The sequence below is a fragment of the Rhagoletis pomonella genome, unplaced genomic scaffold, assembly GCF_013731165.1.
Source record: "Rhagoletis pomonella isolate Grant_MI unplaced genomic scaffold, Rhpom_1.0 Rhpom_scaffold_00004, whole genome shotgun sequence".
In the NCBI taxonomy this organism is placed as follows: Eukaryota; Metazoa; Arthropoda; class Insecta; order Diptera; family Tephritidae; genus Rhagoletis; species Rhagoletis pomonella.
In genome coordinates, this window is record NW_023458558.1 from 3,144,612 (window position 1) to 3,166,279 (window position 21,668).

Consider the following 21,668-nt stretch of genomic DNA (forward strand, 5'->3'; position numbering starts at 1 on the left):
CTTCTTTGGAATGAATAGAGTCTCAACTTAAAAAAAAAGAAGGGCTTGTTCATAGAAAATTAAAAAAAAAGATACAAAACAAAATGCAAATACTTACACAAAACTAATGGCAGGCTTGTTGCGAAAAATGGCAGCTGAACCATTTAGGATGGAAGATGGACCTTTCAAAAATTTTCAGCCCAATCTTTGCTTTGCCCTTATGAAATAAAAAACGTGTTACGTTCCCTTCTTGTCTAAATAAATTATGCAAATTTTTGCTTGTTTTCACAAAGAACTCTACATGTTTAGTTACATATCTACATACATAGATACGTATTAAATGTACATATATACATATATGTAGGTATATATATATACATATGTGTGTATTTAAGAAATAAAATCTTGGGAAAAATCTGATCGATGATGAGTGCAGGGAAGCTTTGCGTTGGGGACAGATAAATAGGAAACATCTTTTATTAAAGACATTTGCCTTGTTCTTGTCGAAAAATTGCACTACTGGAGAGCTTTTTATCTAAGAAAAACTCTAGCGAGATTTATCTACCGCGAACACAAGGGTTTAGAGTGAAGCTAAAAGGAAGCAGGTCTTTTGATTTAAGTTTTAATTGTTAAACGTTGTACAATTTTTCTAATATTTTCTAAGAAATTCATTACGAGGCATAAATATGCAGCAGAATCGTGTAAGAATACAACGTTATCTAGTTTAAATGACGCATAAGTATCGGAGAATAACAATAAAATAGTATTTTGTGCGCATATTAAATGGGTGGTTATCGAAGAAAAAATCCAACTTAATTAGCAAGCACAATCATCACTTTGATTTAACGCCCATAGAAAGTCACTTTTTTGTTGCATACGTATTTACATACTTAGTATGTATGTACATACTTGCATATCTTCGTCTAAAGTAAATAAAAAGCCGCGTATCGTCATTCTGCAAAACCGCATAACTGACATTTGCTGCCAAAAATTGGATTTGCTCACACAAGCTCTTGGCTCAATCCTTATCCATTCGTGCTGAAATATTCTAGCCAGAAATGCGCGAGCTTTATAAAAAAGAGAACCATTTTGAAAAATATGTTTTTTACTATCTAGAAAATAATTTATGCAACCTCACATACGCCGTTTTTGCATTTTGTTGATACGCGGTTTTGTACTTTAAACGACGATATGTTTGTATGTACATATGTCAAATTATACATACATAAATAAGGACGCATTTAGAATCTTTCATTTATTGCTTTTATCCCTCTAAAAGAGCAAATCTTTTTGTGATTTAACAACATCAAGTCGATTGATGAGCCTCATAAAACAGTGCCAAGCGAGTAAAATGTACTATATTTGACATACTGGCATTAGACATGCGACATACTGAATATACATATGTATGCATACACATAGTTTTTATTTCTTCTGGTTTTATACATTTCATGAACACCGAAATGGTATCATAGCTTTGGTCTGCTGCTTGTAAGTAACGAAAGAAGAAGAGATATATTATAGATGAGAATGTATAACAAAATGATCAATGTAGTTCCTCAGTTTTCGAGATATCCGACTGAAATTTGTTAATCAAATGTATTTTTATAATGAATTTATCATTTGTCGGAACCTGCAAAATCGCACCCCTACAACAGATATTTTTTTTTGTTCATTTATGTACTGAGAAAATCGGCTAGATCGATGCTGTATAAGCTATATTCTCTATACCAATGATTGTGCAGATAGAACTCCTTTGTGTAGGCAGCTAAAAGCATTTAATTGTTTGACTTGTTTATTTATCAATCATAAAAAACCTATGTGGGAATCATTTAGATTAGATATGTATATTAGGGTGGTTTTTTTTTTTGCGACTATTTTTTTTTTCGGTCCCATCGTGAAATTTTGTTGGAATTACCCAAAAAAAAATTCCCTGAAAGTTTGAGCCCTTAATATTAATTTTAAGTACTCGGCCAAGGCGTGTGAAGATTTTCCATTTAAAATACACGGGAACTTTGATTTTTTTTTTTAAATTTCTATAAATCAGCGGCATTTAATGGTATCACCTTGTCCAAAATGGGGATTTTCTCAGCATTAAATGCTCTACAAAAGTGCCCACTGCGGCAAAGTCGTAACTCACACCGGCGAGGTAGTACGGGCCACTAAACCTGATTTTTTCCTGAAATTTACGTTTTTTCGCATTTATCTCGTAAATGACAAGAGTTATAGAAAAAATGTAAATGAGAAACTTGTAGGAAATTTTATTTCCTACAAAAAATCGCTTAATCGCTAACTTCAATACTGCTTGAGATATTTCAATTTTAAGTTTATGAAGTTTTAAATTTTTATCAAAAATCACGTAAAATTATGTGTGAGTTACGACTTCGCCGCAGTGGGCACTTTTGTAGAGCATTTAATGCTGAGAAAATCCCCATTTTGGACAAGGTGATACCATTAAATGCCGCTGAGCTATAGAAATTAAAAAAAAAAATCAAAGTTCCCATGTATTTTAAATGGAAAACCTTCACACGCCTTGGCCGAGTACTTAAAATTAATATTAAGGGCTCAAACTTTCAGGGAATTTTTTTTTGGGTATTTCCAACAAAATTTCACGATGGGACCGAAAAAAAAAAAAATAGTCGCAAAAAAAAAAGCACCCTAATGTATATCCCCTATACCACTGATTATTCGGCATTTGAGTTTTTATATATGTAACTCTTCTATCTGAATGTTGAATTAATTTCAAATGCTGTAATCGGTTGATGTAAAATTTTCTGATGTTCACGCAAGGTAAATGAAGCCCTCGTCATAGCCGAAGACAGCACTGTCCTTACTTGTTTTGTTTTGCTTTCTTTCCTTCTTTTATCTTGCATGGTGATAACAAAGTTAAAGTTTTTCATTGCTACATTCTGATAATTTTGCCTGCCTTGATGCTCACCAACAGACGGGATCAACACCACTACTCCAATTCCATCGCTTGCATTATTCCCTAAGCGTAAACTACATAGTTTCCAAGAGAAAGCAGCTCAAGATGTCATGCATATATGCATGTATGTATGCATGTGAATGTGTACTAATAGTGGAACAATTTTACTTTTTGTTTAGCGCTTTCAAGTTGGCGTTGATTTATTACCATTGGTTTGAGTGGTAAAATAATTTTTGACGTCACATAGAAAATTAAAGAAGTTTCACTAAATGCGAATGGGAATGAGCTTCTTGAAACTGCTTTTGTAATAAGAAAGTTGTAATATTTCAAGCGACTTATGTATGCACATACATATGTCAGTGAGACAAATGAAAATATGTAAAAAAAAAACAGTCATCAGCTACTTACTTCGCAAATCATCAAAAAGATGAAATGTCACTGTCGCTACATTCATTTGTTTTAATGTTCCACCCACTCACACTTCGTCTAGGATGCTGCTATGTACTATAAAATGAACCCTGCTGTGAAAACAAAAACCAATGAACCCTGCAGTGAAAAGCCAAGCCAAATCAGTTATTTGAAAAAGTGCTTTAAAAAATTAGCAGATTTATTTTTAAACTACCGTCAACTGGTATGCCGCCACTAGTATTTATACTGGTTGGTGCTGATGCATTGCCTGACTATTTCGGATTGATTTCAGAGGCCTTGCTAACGTGCAAGTTGTAGTTGTTCCAGCTTCTACCCAAAAAAAAAGCGACATCGTTCTCAACAACTTTACCGTGGCGGGATGTGGAGTAAATAATAGAAGAAAATAGTAGTATTCTAGAAAAAAGTAGTATTTTAGAAAATAGTAGTATTTTAGAAAATAGTAGTATTCTAGTTCACAACTAGTACTTTGGACATTCGGAATAGTGTTTCAACATGCATACGCATACATATGTTTCTTAGCTTTTATTTTCTTCTTAGATGTTATTATATACACATCGATATATACGTATGTATGTTTGTATGTACATATGTACACACCATCATCTTCTGAATGCTGAAATTATTATTCCACTTGAGTCGCTCCCTACGACGTCGTTTGCCCCTAAGTGTAAACTTAATTGTGTGTATGTACACACACATATGTAGTTGCTGTCAACTTCTCTCGCCCTTACCAAAGTCGTTTGCCCTCTGCCACCCTCTTTGACAGTTGACAAATTATGTATATTTCATTTGCACATTCTTAACCAGCTGACCTCACATGTAATTCTCCGCTGTTCTTTTCGCTTTCAACAATTTCCCATGCATAGTTTTTTTTTTATTATTCTCCTTTAAGTTGTTCAGAGAATGGTTTTCTTTCGTTTCTGCTCTAACGCCTTTAAGCTTAGCTTTCTTATTCCGTAGTGGTGCTTGCGTTAAATATCTAAGTTGTAGGTAAGGGTCGTCAAGGGCATTATTGTCTCAGCTGGCGTGTGCAGTGAGTGTGAATTTGAGTATTTGAGTAAGTGTACGAGGCGGACAATAGAGGTAAACTCTTCCTTAAACACATGTAGAAAAAAAATAGGCTACTTAAAGAAAAAATGTCCAATGAGAAATATACAAAATGTTATTTATTCCTTCATATTTTCCTTATTGAATCTAAGCTGCGAGATTTCAGTTAGCTTATTTTGAGCCAAAGGAGACGATTTAAATTTTAAAAGTCAGAAGTTGATTGATGCAGTTCAAATTTTATTTGTCAATTCGAGAAGATATGTCCTCAGTCAGAGTTTACGCAATGCTAGCGGTACGGTCGATAACTTTTTACCAAAACAAAGAACCGATAAATTGTGCATTACATTCGATCCTTTTAAATTATGCAATTGCACTATCCAGCATTACACTTGTACCATTTTTATAACACATCACTTACCAAGTGTTACAGTGTTTTCAGTTTTAATACTATCCTACTAATGTGAAAGTTTGTATGTTTGGATGTTTGGATGTGTTATTAAAAAAGGAGGCATGTGTCCTCTCATAATTACTAAAGGTTTCTTAAAACATATCTTTGAAGGGATTTTAAATTTGTTATGGATATTTATTTTATAAGTGAAGTACTGACAGAAAAAATTGCATTTAATGGAAAAGGGGGAGAGAGAGGCTTCGGCTTTATAATCTAAAGCTCTCATGATGCATACATACCTCTTGAGGAATTTAGCGACGGAAATGAGAAGTGGTATTTTATCAAGGCCAGGACTAAATTTGAGTTGGAAATACTGGAACCAGCCGTGGCACCTACTAGAAGGATACACATTCACGCGGTGTATCCCTGGAACCATTTTAAGCTTAACTTAGAGGGATTGGTGTCTTTCGTATGCCTAGCGTGCAGACGAGATTTTTTTATTTCATAGTTTAAAACGGCCTAAATACCTTAACTAGCTTAAAAAATATAGAGCTATAACGAAATGGCACAGAAATAAAATAAAACATCAGTAAATTATTTTTCATATTTGTATAAAAACGTAGGGTGAAACCCGCTGGTATAAGCTAGTTTTCTATATAACTTTTGAGCTGGTTAAGATATACAAATAGATGATGTGTGTGCCAAAAATGAACTAATTTAATTTTAAGAGCATAAGCCAGGTACCTATGTACATTGAAAGCTAACATAACTACATATGTATGTATGTATATGCAGAATACTTAAAATTTAAAATTGCGTATACGCCGCGGTGAGCTGATATCGCTGAACTGTACGATAAATGAGCTTACATTTCGAATACGTAGATGGACTACGTACTGACATGCATATATATGTACTTATGTATGTTTAGATGTTGATAATTTTCTTGTTCACATATGTACGTATGTATGAACATACTGACTTATGTATAAGTAAGTCTGCCGCGTTGACTGCTGCTCATGTAATTTATTTTACACGCATCAGATTATTTTAAGATTTTGTGTTACACATCTAAATCAGCGTGTGCCTGAAGCACGTGCACACATATGTACAAATATGTACAAAAGCGTACACCAATAAAAATATATATACATATAAACATGTTAGTGTGTATGCTGCTACTGTTTCATTTAATAGACTACGCAAACGTGTCATTAACTTTATTATGGTAAATATCTCAAGCTTTGAAGTACCGCAGGCGATATTAAATTTTGTGTGGCACTTTTGGCGCATGCTTTTTTCACATTAGTGCTTATTTGCCTTTGTTTTCAAATTATATGGTTTTAACATTCTTATCAATATACGTATATAGTATGTACTACATACATATATATATGTACCTACGTGAACTTCAGGAAGGAAAGTAAGGAATAATACGATGAAAGAAATTAAAAAAAAAAATCGACTATTTGTCTTTTTTTTGTGATTGATGGACGTTTCTTTGTTGCTGGCTTTATAGAGAGGAGGCTGCCACCTCCACGCTTACGCCGACGACCGGCAAATTGCAATTTAAGGTAAATATCCTAATACACTAATGGATATTATGCGCTCTAACATGGTCACGCCTAAAAATTGGGCAGAGAGAATGAGAGTCTGAAAAAATTCGGCAAAATCGAAGAAATTCGCTTTATAAGAAAATGTAGGCTTCACACATTCTTCCCGCTACTTTTTAAGCGTGTAGATATACCTTTTAAGGAGAATTTTTAAGTGTAAAGGACTCATATTAGACATGAAATTTACGTAGAAGACTACACGGAAAATAAAATCTGCGCAGATATAATGAAAACTTGCGTACATATTACGAAATTTTTCATAATTTTCAGCCACGAAAGTTTTCGTTAATTTTACAAAACCATTTTCGTACATACTTCGAAAATATGAGACATCAGATCTTTGGTATATTTTGCGAGTGTGTTCTTACTATTTATTAATGGATTTCGTACTATTTCAATGTTTTTTTTACGAAATTTTTGTAAAATGCACAAAAATTATTCGTATACTTATTTAAAATCTGTTTTCGCAAAACTTATGGTTGTTGCTCTTATTCGCCACATTGTAAAGCCCATACTACGAATTACAACAAAACCATTTTATTCTATTTTTATCGTAAATTTATCGAAATAACCAAACGAATTACCAAACGAAAACAATTATTTATTCTCTGTTTCTCTAATGTTGTAGCGCACGCACACCAGTGTTTGATTTTTTTCTGATGATGATAATAAAACAACAACAATAAAAATCAACAAAACAAAAGCAAGAAAAAACAAAAAATATTATTAAAATTCACTCACTCGCCAGTGCCAGCCAGCAATCACAGGTAGCAATGTTTACAATTAATCGATAGCTCCGCGAAGGATTATAAAAACCAAATCACAAATTGATATTTAATTTTTTATTGAATTTTTACCCAGAAAATTATTCTGAAAAACGTTTAAATTTATATTAAACGTCTCACAGCAGCCAACAGGTAATTTCGCAATGTATGCGGTACATACAAATACACGGTCAAAAATTTGGGTTTAATTTTTAAACCGCGCTGGGACTACTGCCTTTTTTAAACTTTTATAGTCTACTTTTTAAACCGGTCAATAGTTTTACGCAATTTTTAATATAGTCTGGTTTAAATTTTAGCCCAAAAAGTTCGTGGTTTAAAAAACAAACCAAAATGTTTTAATTCTAGATTCTAGGTTTCAAATATAGAAACTTTGGTTTAAAATCTAAACCGAAATAGAATATGTTTGCACAGCGAATTGTGGTGTTGATTCAAACTCAACATATGAAAGCACATTTACATGCGTGGCTGTAGCTGAGTGTGCAAAGATGCTTGATACAATTGGTTGCTACCAAAGCTGTCCGGGTTCAATCCCAACCAGACGGAGCATGAAATTTAAGATTGTTTTTGTTTTTTTTTATTCTTAATTATGAAAATGTTTGGGTTTAACATTTAAACCGAATTGTTTAAATTCTAAACCCAACATATGTGCTCCCTTGTTTTTAAACTTGGAAGGTTTGTATTTGAAACTGAATTTAGTTTGGTCATATATGTAGCCCAAAAAGTTTAAAATTAAAACCGAAATTTTTAACCGTGTACGATGAAATATTAAACTGCCGGCAAATTTATTATATTGCACGAAAATATTCGTATATTGTACGTGTTTAAAAAATATGTTTTTAGGGCATTTCGCGTCAAGCGAACAGAGAAAAAGTGTGATGCTTTAGAATTCCTTCATATTTTGAGCAATTGTACCTGTCCGAAAAATGAAATTGTGTGCATATTTGTTTTCTTTATATGATGGTTACCTTTCGAGTTGTGGGCTTCCAAAGAATAGTACAAATTAAAATTAAGTTTTTTCTAAAGTATTTTTTCGTATTGAAAAAAAATAAAATAAAAAGATGGAAAGCCTGCGTGGCTCTTTGGACAACAAAACTACATATAATTTTGCGTAATCACACTGTACGATCACTTCTCCTTTGTCTAAATTTTCCCGAAGACTATTAAAATAAACCGACTGTTCTTCTGCAATATAAGCATGTGGTTTCAGAGTGTAGACACAAACTGTTTACAAAATCGTCACTGGACAGAATTTGAGTGGAGATTTTGAAACGGTCGGTGCCCAACCAATTTTTAACCTACACGTAGCATCATACTTAGTGCAAGGTATACATATTTGAACAAGTTTACGTTCCACCCGAACTAATGCAGATCACACTCTAATAGCCTTATTCATAGAAATTAAAGTAGCTTTAAAGAAGGCTTATAAATTCATAAATGTATGAAAACGTCAATTTATTTATAATTATTATTATTATTATCAACAAACAGGACGCTTACAGACTATATGACAAATATATACATAGAATAAGGGAAACCCTTATGACAAGTGCCTTATGAGTAAATTCTTAAAAGTAAACTTTGAGTAAGAAAAATCGAAGTCTAAAGATAAAGAATAAGCATTAAATTGGGAGAGAGTCCTCTTTAAAGGAGCATTCATACCATAAACAGTTTTTTCAACACCGACAAAAAATAATTCATTACAACGAAGAATACGTGAGGGAAATTAAAACCAATTTTCATAAGGAGGTGAGAGCAATCTATAGAGCCTGCAATTCTATCAAAGACAAAGCACATCGATAACAGAGTACGCCTGGACTCTAAGGACATGCGATTTATCAACAAACAACGAGAACGATAGGACGGAATAGGGTCTACAAATTTCAACGGACGCAAAGCAAAGCGTATAAAAGCCCTCTGAACAGACTTCAATCTGTTCACATGAACTGTATGAAAAGGTCTCCAAACAAATACCGCATATTCTAACCTCGACCGAACTAAAGACCAATACAACAGTTTAAGAGTATAAGGATCGGAAAATGACGAGCAGTTGCGACGAATAAAGGCCAACATCGCGAATGATTTAGAAACAATAATGTTTATGTGGGTTGTGAAGGTGAGCTTGGAGTCAAAATAAACATCCAAGTCTTTAAAATCAGTAATTAATTTTAGCGGGACATTCGAAAAACAGTAAGAGGTTAAAATTCTAATTTTAGTTTTTACTATTTTTTGGGAGCCGATAACTCGAAGTGTAACCATCATAAAAAGAAAAAAAAATGTCCACACAATTTCATATATCACGTAAGTGACGAATACAGAATTGTAGACTTCGTATATTTTAAAACCACAAGTAAATATTACGAATGCCTTCCTTCAAATACACTATTATTCGTACAGAGATTTGTTCGTTAATTTATGCACGGGTTTTGTAATATAAACGAAAGTTTTCATAAATTGTACTGAAATAATGCCTTACGAAACTCCTTTCGTTATATTTACGAATAGTTGTGAAAAATGTGTTCGTATTATGAACGAAAGTTTCGTACGCTCTACGAAAACCAAGATTACGAAAGTTTTTCGTAGCATTTTTACGAAATTTTATTTTCAGTGTATGTATAATAAATTATTGCAGCGGATTCTCACCAAGTCTCATGAAAAAATTTCTTATATTTTGTTTGGGTAATAAAGTGAATGGGGCATTCAAGTCAAGTCAACCTTCTTCTTTTTGGCATAGATACGTATATATATATGTATTTATCACAACGATAATAAAACTCTCAAGAAATTTCTGTTAGCTACATCAAAATTATCCACATATACATACATACATGCACCGCTGTTTATGCATACAAACAACCACCCAGCCACTCATGTGTAAATAGGAAGACTTTACGCACTGCTAATTAAAGACAAACGCTCAGGATAATATACTATATAAATATGTTAATTGCATAAGCATATCAGTAAGTACTTATACACACACACACACACACATACTTATGTATGTATATGGAGGCACCCAGCAGAAGGTTGAAACAGAGTAACAAATAAAAAAAGACACTTAATCGCATTACGAGGAATTTCAAAGAATTTGCTTAATTTATATGCTTAGAATTAAAGTCAAAACGAAAGAGGGGCACAAATGGAGTGCTTTTATTTTTTAGCGGGCTTGTGTTCCATTTTTCGCTTTGATTACTTTCTCAAAATATTACATATTTTTGAATTTAGTTCTGTTTTTGTTAATGCTTTCTTTAAAAAGTACCTTAGAACTTCTTTCCACCTGCTTGTTTATAATTAGTGTTCTATCCTTATTAAAGGCATTAAAATTTTCCTATCATGCACATTGTGATTCGTGTTTCCAAGGGTCGGTACTTAGATAAAGTACGAGAATTGAGAATGAAGAACACAAAAGCTATTTTGAGGTCCTTGAAAAATCCTGTTATGTGCAATAGATAGAAAATGGAGAAACGCTGCACTAGATGTATATAGCTAAAGGAAGAATATGTATATTTAGAATTTTAAATCCCCTTTTAATATATTTTATTTAAACAGAACTGACTTATCAAACTGCCATCGTCTAATTAAAGTGTCTTAAAGTTATACACTTGGACTTTGTTTTTTTAAAGCTCTTAGATGAAATTTTAAACTAACATTAACTTTCACCATAAGGAAGACCCTTTTCAAAGCAAATTTCGAACCCATTTCACCCAGCTAATAAAAAGGTAATCTCCATGAAGATTGGCAGTTATACCTCGTTTCGCCGCAGAGCAACCATCAGAAGTGGCGATGATGAATGATTGCCGTCAATCGGTTTAGCAATACCCTTATTTAGCCACATGGAGAAAAAACGATTTAGTTACTAGCAACTGCTAAGAACGTGCAGTCAGCATTTTGATTTATGATGAGTTGGAATAGGGATAACGAGCCTGTGGTCACCAATGCCGAATAGAGCGCAAATGAACTGCTCGAAGTTATTGATGAGCATGCATTAAGAATTGCCAATTGTTTAGGTTTTTAAATGCAAATAGAGTTTATAAATACAATGCAAGTAAATATATTAAATTACTTTAAGCAGAAGCGACAATGAACAAATTTAAATAGAATTTTGGCATAATTAATAATAATGCTCTCACACGGTAGATACGTTACAGAAAAAAAAACGAGTAAAAAATTTCTGAAATAGACTGAAATATATGTATAGAAAAACCCACTCTAAAAATAACTAAAACAAGTCATTCACACAAAAAAGTGTGTAAAGGTAAATCAAATCTTAAAGTAAAAGTAACATGAATATGAAATTACATACTTAAGCTGCTATGAAAATAAATTATAAAGGGGAATTCCCTAACCAGATTTCTAAAAGACTACGGTTAATAAAGAGCGGTATTATGAGTTGCTAAGCGAATGCATTTGGCGAAGCGGGGGAAAATAACAGTCGCCATATATGTATTCAATAAATTGACAGATGCGGCGAAGTGAACGGCGAAAATGCGGAAGTGATGATACCTAACATTTATTTTCACCGTTCGTTCGCCGTATTTTTCGCTTCTTCGCTTCTGCACTAATAATTCAAACTGGTAAGATTCGTGTGAAGATTAATTCGCTAAGCCAACTTCAATAAAATTGCTTTTTTACGCGTACTAAATCGAACGTGTAAAACGGAATCAATTCTTTCTTTCCTAAACCATGTTAAATCGAGACCATGCAAAAAAGACCGTGTCAAAACAAAATTAGGCCTATTTCAGAACGCTACTCTAATTTAGAGTGTCTAAAAAAATGGTATAACGGTAACTTTCAGAAACACGAAAACTGCGATATGTTAGTATCTACTGAAGATTATTCACTGTAAATCGGTGATGGGCACCGCCTTGCCCGCGGGCAAAGCTCTTTTAAGCTTTCTATTAGGGCTGTGCGATTAATTGATTACTCAAAATTTTAATTAATCATAAAGTGAATAACTCAATTATTCGATTAATTGGAAATAATGATTACTCAAAAGTTCAGTTACTCGAGTAATCAAGATTTTTGATTAACCAAAAACAAAAATATTTGAGTAATTTGCTTTATGATTAATCAACATTTCGAGTAAAATGAGTAATCAACATTTCATCTCTTTACATATGTATAAAGTAGTTAAAGTTCCTTGACACTTTGAAAACAACGTTTCTGTTTTCAAAAATTAAAACGAAAAATTTTTTCATATACAGAATGTAAAAGAAAATAAGCTTTTTCCAAAGTAAACTCTTTTAACGAGCAAAATTATTTTTTTGAGTAATCATATTTCAAGTAACTCGATTAATCATCGTTTTGAGTAATCAAAATCTTGATTACTCGAGTAATTGATTAACCGAATAATTGATTAACCAACTTGCTCGAGTAATCGAATAATCGCACAGCCCTACTTTCTATACATTTTGTATACACGGTTGCAGAGTAAAAGCTCCTCTGACCATAGCTGCTCTAAATATATATTTACAATTGGGTGGTTCACAAGGTGTCGTACTTGTCGTATTCTTGTATGTTGTAAAGTTTTTAACGGCTAAATAAATGTTTAGAGGACTTGAAATCACCACCAACTATTTTTTAATTGTGTGAAATTTCATAATAAAACTTTTATGTTAGCTTGCGAATTCCTTAAATATAGTTTTCGCCGTTTAAAGTTTATGACATACAACAGTACGACAGTATACAACACCTTGTGAACTCCTTAAATAATTTTTAGACTAGAAATAAGGATATTATAATTTTTTGGGAAAATGTGTGTGGCCACGCCCACTTTTGATTACATGTACTTATATGTATGTATATCTTGATAAACGCTCCACCTATTTCGCCCAAACATGGCGCAGTTGTTGGGCTTGGGAAAACATACTAAACGGCTGAAAATTTTTAAAATCGAACAATAACCACGCCCACATCCCATATATTTTTCGGCTATATATAATATTCTATTTTACTTTAAGCCAGCCAACAAGTACACGAAAACTTCACACACAAAAATATAATAAAAAATGTTCTGGTGTCAACAACATCATCACATTTCCCACTCTAATCTACAATGGCAAATTAATGATACGTGACAGACGTCAACTCACGTGCAACCGTGCTCTAACGTCCGAAAAACTACTAAGAACGTTGTGTCCGGGTAAGTTGAAAATGCAACGTCATGTGCCACACTGAAAAACTGGCACGTGCAATATTGCTACGCAATGTATTTTTTTTTTGCGACCAGTAATTAATAATTGGATAAGGATAAACATTGTTACTTTTCTTAATGATTTGCGTGAAATTTAATTGATTAAAGGTATATATATATTTTCCAACTTTATATAGCAGCATAAATGAGTTATTAATTAGCGTGCACTTCTTAGCTGCTATTTTTTTGGTATTTTCAAGCTAATTTAAATATAATAAATTGGAGGTGAAAGTTCAATGACATTTTGATCTAATTGGAGACCAGCAGCAATTGAACTCTTAGTTTCACATTAAAATGAATTAGTCAGCATTTTTTCGATATGACAATTTTGAGGCAGGTCGGTTCGTTTGAAGAAGCTCTGTTGAACTGCATTAAATTTGCCATATCGGAAAAATACCGATTTATTCCCTTTGATAATTTGATTAACCGATTCAAATGTATGTAAACTTGTGTTTATAATTTCAAATTAAAAATATAATTTTCTACTTACCGGTATATGGTTAAGTGTGAAATGCAAATCGGCGCGCGGTCGCGACGGCGGTGTACTACAGTTGGCGCGTAAAATATCACCCGGCTCATAGCGCGCATGTTCGGTAAAGAGTTGGGGACGTTTCTCAGGAAATTCTGTGCGAGATAAAAAGAAAAAACATTTGCTTCTTTAATTTCCATACATAATAAATATTCTATTATGCTGCAGTAGTTTTCTTTAGTCTTGTAAAAAGATATGCTAATAATTTTACACTTTTTTTCTTTTTAACTGACACCTGACACAAACAAATAAACAAACACATTTTCAGTCGATTTCAATTTAGTTAAGCTATATATTCTCTTACAAAAAACCAAGCGCCACATTGTATTCCATTTTGGAAAAAAGGCGTACAAAATCAAATATATCGAAAAATACTTAGAAGAGATAGGGTAATATATGTAACGGTGTTTTAAAGATTTTGGTATGAGGAATTCAGAAAAAAGATTTATCTGTACTTTTAAAATGTCCATTAAAAATATAAGATTAACTTTTTTTTCTTTATTCTTGACTTGAAACTAGTATACAATGCGCTTTTAAAATGTTTTAAATACGTATTTTTGCTTTTCTTGCGTCAAAGAATTCATTTCCATGGTCGCAAGCAAAAACAAATTTTAAATTTTTTCTATGTTAAAGCTGCATGCGGTTTTTAGATCAAAAAAGAAAAAAAGATCAAAACTTTTTTTTTAAGGTCATTTTAAATGTCTGATTGAATGAGAAGTTTCTTCGTATAAAAAAAAAAATTGTTCGACATACAGTATCGGTCATGTCTATAGCACGCCACTTCAAAGTGATATTGTGTGCCGCATACGTTTATTTAATTATTTTTTAAGAAATTTCAATTAAGATGCACTTCTTTCTCTAACAAACCCCATATAAACCCAAGTTTAACAATTTGTAGAAAACTTCAAAAAAGTGCAACAAATTTTCACCTAAGTTTCAAACTTTTTTCTCGGAAGTGTTAGAATTTTTTTGAGTACACAGTTTTTTAGCCACTGCAATTTTAGTCTGATAATGTGCAAATTTCAAGTGGCTACGAATTACCGTTAATTTTTTAGAATTTTTTTGTCGCATTGGCGTCCATATAATGAATAAACTATTTATTTGTATATGGATGAAAACCGCAACACCTTTGGCGAAAAAAATTCCAAAAAATCAACGATAACTTTCAGTCACTTTAAACTTGCACATTATCAGACAAAAATTGATTGGGCTATAAAACTGTGTATTCAGAAAAATTCAACCACTTCCGAGAAAAAAGTTTGAAATTTAGGTGTAAATTTGTTGCACTTTTTTGAAGTTTTCTACAAATTGTTAAACTTGGGTTTATATTGGGTTTGTTAGAGAAAGAAGTGTATTTTAATTGAAAATTCTCAAAAATAAATAAGTAAACATAAGTTGCACACAATATCACTTTGAAATGGCGTGCTATAGATATGACCGATACTGTACATAAGTACATAATTTTGTGTGCTACGCAGCAATGGCAGTAAAAAATTTCAAAAATCAAATTGAAGCTTGCACTCTGTTTCGCTAAAACTTGATGGGCTATAAAACTGCATACTCAAAATCTTTCTAGAGAATCTTAAAAAAAAAATATAAAACAAAGAAAAAATTACAAAAACAAAACGCCGACACATGTGAATTTAATTTTGATTTAATTTTCCAAAAATATTTTCATTTTAATTCGCTTCGTGCTTTAAAAACACTCCAACTTTAATATAGCAAAAAATTAAAATATAAAAAATTTTTTGTATTTTTTTTTGCATTTGTGTTAAAGCCTGTTCTTTTACAAAAAAACGATCGAATTAACAATAGAACAAATATTTCTGTCCAAAAATAAGACACAGACGTATCTAGCCATAAAGTCATAAATGCACGTTTGAGTCGCTACGTGTGTACGTAAATATACAGTATTGGACATATCTATAGCACCCCCCTTTCAAAGCGATATTGTTTGTCACTTATGTTTAATTATTTGTTTTTAAGAATTTTTAATTTAAATACAGTTCATTCTCCAACAAAACCCATATAAACCAATGTTTTAAACTTTTTAAAAGACCGCAAAAAAGTGCAACAAACTTTCCCTTAAATTTCAAACTTTTTTCTCAGAAGCCCTAGAATTGTTTTGAGTACACAGTTTTATAGCGCATTCAATTTTGTCCAATAATGTGCAAGTTTCAAGTCGCTAAAGATTACCGTTGATTTTTTAGATTTTTTTTTGTCTCATTTGCTTCCATATATGGACCAAACACAATTTATTTTTATATGGCAGAAACCCGCAAAATCCTCGGCGAAAAAAATTCTAAAAAATCAACGGTAATTTTTAGGCTCTTGAAACTTGCACATTATTAGGCTAAAATTTAATGGGCTATAAAACTGCGCATTCAAAAAAATTCTACCGCTTCTGAGAAAAATGTTTAAAATTTGGGTGAAAATTTGTTGCACATTTTTGCGGTCTTTTTAAAAGTTTTAAGCTTGAGTTTATGTGAGTTTTGTGACAAGTGGCAAACAATATCACTTTGAAATGGGGGTGCTATTGTAATGGCCAATACTGTATATTTCACCTTAATATCAACATACCCAGCTAGCACATTTGCTAGACAATTTCTGATATCAGACAAGTCGGAATAAAAAGTTGACTATTTAGACAAGTCTTACAGGTTTCGTACAGATTTCTGTGCGAAATGTTTGGAGAATTTTTTTTATTTCCTTATCCGATATGTCTGATCGAATTATGTCCGATTTCTGCCATACACGTCTGGTAATTCTTATCTCCCATGATTATTTGGTCAAGTATCTGTTAGATATCCGTCAGAGTCGTCGGTCAGACTTTCCCACGTCGTGTCGGTTAGATTTCTTGTCAACCTCCCCATACCCTTCTCTGACCGATATCGGCCAAAATCATACAGATTTCTGACTTTTTTCCCGACGAGTCTGACGGATATCTAACAGATTTCTAGCAATTTTGCTAGCTGGGTAGATATACTATTTACATAACAAGGTATATGTATGTGTATGTTCCTACCGGTATGCGGATCTTTCAATACAAATATTTTATGTTTTCCTTAAATATTTTTGCAAGAGTATTTACTATACGTATGTACATATGTATATGTATAGATTATATGTATAATTTCAAATATGCATACATATGTATGTATGTATGTCTATTTGCAAGTACACATTGCATACCTACTTTGGAAAACATCAAATATGTATGCACATATTTTATTTACGTATTTCATGCCAAGACGGGTGAAAATTAAACGAAAACATTTGTTTACAAAATATACAAATACTCAATCTGAAGATAGTTGAAATTACTTTGGTCGCATATACATATGTACATACATATGTATGTACAAATAGTCAGATATTTATGTACATACGGATATACGCGGGTATCTACCTATTTGTTTGACTTGCCAAACCGGTGTTGAAGTGTGAATATTTACAGTACACCAATACATAAGTATGTACATAAATAAGTATGCATATATGTATGTTTGTATATATACATATGTAGCTTACGCCGGATCACAACATATAAGATAAAAAAAGCACTTGCAATCAAAAATTAATTTTCTTAAAAGTGTGAAGTTTAACTGAAGACAAGATCGCTACTATAAAACCTATTTAATGAATCAAAGAATATGTTCAGCAATAAGTTCCCAACAAATCTGGTTGTAACAAAATATTTAATTTATTTAAACCGCATTGCAAGTGTGCCCAGAAATCGAAAATTAGTTCTAAAGACAAAGAATGGGTATTCCGGATCTCTTTATGTAAATTGGAATAGATTTTGGCAAATATTCAACTCTATCGACACAGCGGGAATACCATCAAGCTCAATGAATTTTTTTTTTTAACCAAGGCGGATCGAGGCAGTTATTATTACTTGATAACAAAGGATGCGAGATTGCAATCGAAAAAATACCGGAGACAGTAAAAGTTACTAATTAAATATCGACCATATACAGTTGGATATGCCCATAGTAAAGCTAGTGAAGGAGAGTTCCAAGAAAATTTTGACGTACAATCAGCACCACCTCCAGAAAGGACTTAGTAGATGACATTGCTACGAAGATTTTCACCAAAGTCGAAATTTACGTTAATAATTCGTTCCACGGTTGAAAATAATGGATATTTCTTTCATCCAGGAAACATTTTGATTCGCATAATTATTCATTAAAGCGCAAAATTAGTAACTGCTAAGTGGTGGGTTTTGCCAGATTTTAAAAACATTATAACTTTTTTGTTTGTGAATAAAGCCTAAGCGATATTAGCAAGGTCGTAATCGTTTTGGGATGTTATTTCGGAGTGAGGCCTTTTCGGCAACATAAAGATTTTAAAACTCAGACATAAAATAAGAAAGTTATAGCAAAAACCGTAATTTAGCTGTTTTTAGCTGATGCCTAATTTATTACACTGACAAATGCTAAATTTTTGTTCGTGATACGCCTTAATGTACATACATATATGCTTACAATCGTTAGCAAATAGATAAAGTATTTGCTTTCTATTATTGACCAACTGAGTGTTCTCGGCTGAGACGTGCCAAAGTGGAGAAATAGAAACTAATTTATTCAAACATACTTAAATGAAATACATTTAGAGAGGAAATTATATTCAACAATTTTTATGAGCTTGAGGCCGTTTTTTGTGAAAACTTATTGTGGAAAAGCAACAATAATTTGAAAAAAAAATGGTAGAGGTGATAGCTATTTCGGAAATCACCACATTTCGTCATCAGACTTCTTTCAGTAGGATTCGAACCGACGATCACCACTGACTCAGCCAGTTGCCTACGCACTGTGCTAGAGAGGAAAGTAAAGTGACCAAGAGAGTGGAGCGACAACCAAATTTGTTTAACTGGTAAGTTTTTATTTATTTTCTTGTTGCTTATAAATATTTAGCAAGATACATACGTTATTAATTCTGTTTTCATATGGAATAGTAGCTTATGTCGGGAAGCTGGCTTTAGTATGATGTGGCATCATTACCTTTATTCTTTAAACGACAAGGAATTTTTTGATGAGACTTAATAATGATATGGTCTGGCTAGTATCGGAACTATTTCTTGCGCATTTATATGCCAAAAGCTCTTCGACGGCTCGGCGCTAGTGAGTCACTCGCAATCATATGCTGCGAATGCCGCATTATACTAAAGCCAACTTTTCCACGCAAGCTACTATTCCATACGAGCACAGAATTCTTCCTTTGAATACATAACCAATTTGCCACAGAGCGAGCACGAATTCGAATCGGCTTCGTTACGACGCACAGTGGGATTTCGGCGGAAAAAATTATATTGGTAAAGGTTACATTTTGCCGTTTTTGACGTTTGCATTTTCACATACGTACCCGGGCTAAAAGTCGAAAAGTGACCAGATTTCTGATCCAGGTGGTTGCATCCCTCTTAGACTTGGGAATATAGTATGCAGTACTTTTGTTGAGGCTATCATAAAATTTCAAGTTAATCTGATATATAGTTTCCAAGATTTGAAAACGCAAAACATATCCGGGCAGGTTGCTGTTGACGTAAAAGTTAAACTCGTATAACTTGACAAAACACCGCAGTAGAAAAAAATTCTTTTGAGAAGTAGCAACGTGGTGGAGTTTGAACAAAATGCTGACATAAAGTTTTTCCTAGTACTCTTGGAAAATTTTGTCTCTTATGCGTATGGTATTTAATATATAATGAATTAGGCTTTTATGGAAACGTAATAAACAAACGAGTAGTAACGAAAACTGTTCAAAATATTGCTAACCTAAATATTAGTTTGTTCCCAACGGTATAAGTGTTTTTGAAGTGAAACTTCTTTAGCGGCGGTTGATTGATTGGGAGTTAATTGGCAAATTCAACGGAAATTGCACACGGAAATGATTGGGAGGGAAACAGGTGCTTCTTAAATGTATGCAAGGGTGAAGGTGTAGATGAAGAAACTAAGAAGCATAAAGGTAAAAAGAAAGATAAATATTGGAAAATATGAGGATGAAGATAGGGGAAGAAAGATGAATACAAAGGTAATTATATTTATAAAGATATAATATAGATATAGAAAGATAGATATAAAGAAAAGGATATATGTATGTATATAGATACACAGAGACTTAGTCTGGGAACTATTTCCGGATTTTAGAGATTTTCGGTTTTTTCAGAACTTATCGATTTTTTCATTAATATTTTTTATCGGCTTTTTAATCTATTTTGTTGTCGATATTTTTATCGACTTTTATCGATTTTTATCGATATTTTATCGACTTTGTTATCGATATTAATCGATTTTGTTTCTATATTTTTATTGGTTTTTCATCAATATTTCCGTTATCGATTTGGCTGTCGATATTTATCGATTCTGATATCGATATTTTTATTCTTTTTCTTACCGATATTTTTGTTATCGATTTCGTTATCGATATTTTTATCGAATTTGTTTTTGATATTTTTAGCGATTTTGTTGTCGATATTTTTATCGATTTTGTTACCGATATTTTTATCAATATTTTTACCAATTTTGTTATCGATATTTTAATCGAATTTGTTATCGATATTTTTATCGATTTAGACATTTTCGGTTTTTCGGAGCTTATCGATTTCGTCGATATATCGATATTTTCATCAATTTTCTTATCGACATTTTTATAGAGTTTAGTATCAGTATTTCTATCGAATTTGTTATTGACATTTTTATCGATTTTATAACCGATATTTTTATCGATTTTGTTATCGACTTTCCTAAGAAAATTTTTACGATTTTGGTATCGGGAATTCTATCGTGTTTGTTATCGAGATTTGTATGGATGTTACTATCGATTTTGTTATTGATAGAGTATAAAGATAAAGAAAAACAGAATAACAAATGTCATTAGAACGAACATGGTAGAGGTAGAGATCAATATATACTGATAGAAAAAAGACAAAAAGTATAGCCTTAAGCAAAAGCAGATGTACATATGTACATACATACATACATATGTTTGTGTATGGTTATGAGACAAACTAGATGTGTAACGTAAGTTTCACTTCTCCAGTGTGGCCCAGGCGTACTTAAATTTTTTTTTAATATTGCTGAACTGTAAATCTTCAAGACCCAAAACTTATTATATTTTTTTGTTTCAACTTTTCAACCGCCTTTCTTGATAGTATATACCTATAGCGTTTTCTTTTCTCGAAATAATCTTACATTTATTCTGCCCTGGGCCAGGGCTGTCAAGTTTTTATGTTCTTTTCTCAGCATCTTCACATGCATATTGCCTGCTCCTTCGTTAAAATGTTGCACTCGGAAAATGTTGCCATATAACAAGGTGACATTCTTTTCGAGAAAAGAAAACGCAAGTGTAAGCCCAGTCATTATTGCTGGTTGATTGTTCAAGTGCTTAGTACACAATGGCTGGCGTCTGCCGCTTTATGCTCTATTTTTTCTACATTTTTTAAAACTGACAGTGAGCACGTTTACATGTACATACATACATACACATATGAAGCCTACATGTATGTACGTATATAGATATATTTTTGTGTCACTGCATTTACTATACTTATGTATGTATGCACATATGTGGATATGTATCCGACATCATACACCAATTCGAAATGCAAATGTCACTCATCCGCCACGTTGAGCCACTTCACTTCATTTTACTTCGCTCCACATACTTCATGTCATTGCCGACAATGCTGTTGGTGGTGGTGCTGCTGGTGCTAACATTCTTTGTTGTTTTGTTTGTTTTTGTTTCTTTTGCAGCTACTTCGTGCTGGTATATTTGTTCACACGC

The 21,668-nt window shown here is 32.6% G+C and overlaps 1 protein-coding gene across 1 annotated transcript in view; it reads right to left on the bottom strand.

Annotated features, from left to right (window-relative positions):
* The window catches only part of LOC118736817, a 211,066-nt gene that overhangs the window by 110,091 nt on the left and 79,307 nt on the right, over positions 1 to 21,668 (bottom strand). The window contains exon 4 of the mRNA XM_036466869.1: positions 13,851 to 13,984. Within this exon, the coding sequence (XP_036322762.1) occupies positions 13,851 to 13,984 (134 nt within the window). The remainder of the gene's footprint in view (positions 1 to 13,850; positions 13,985 to 21,668) is intronic.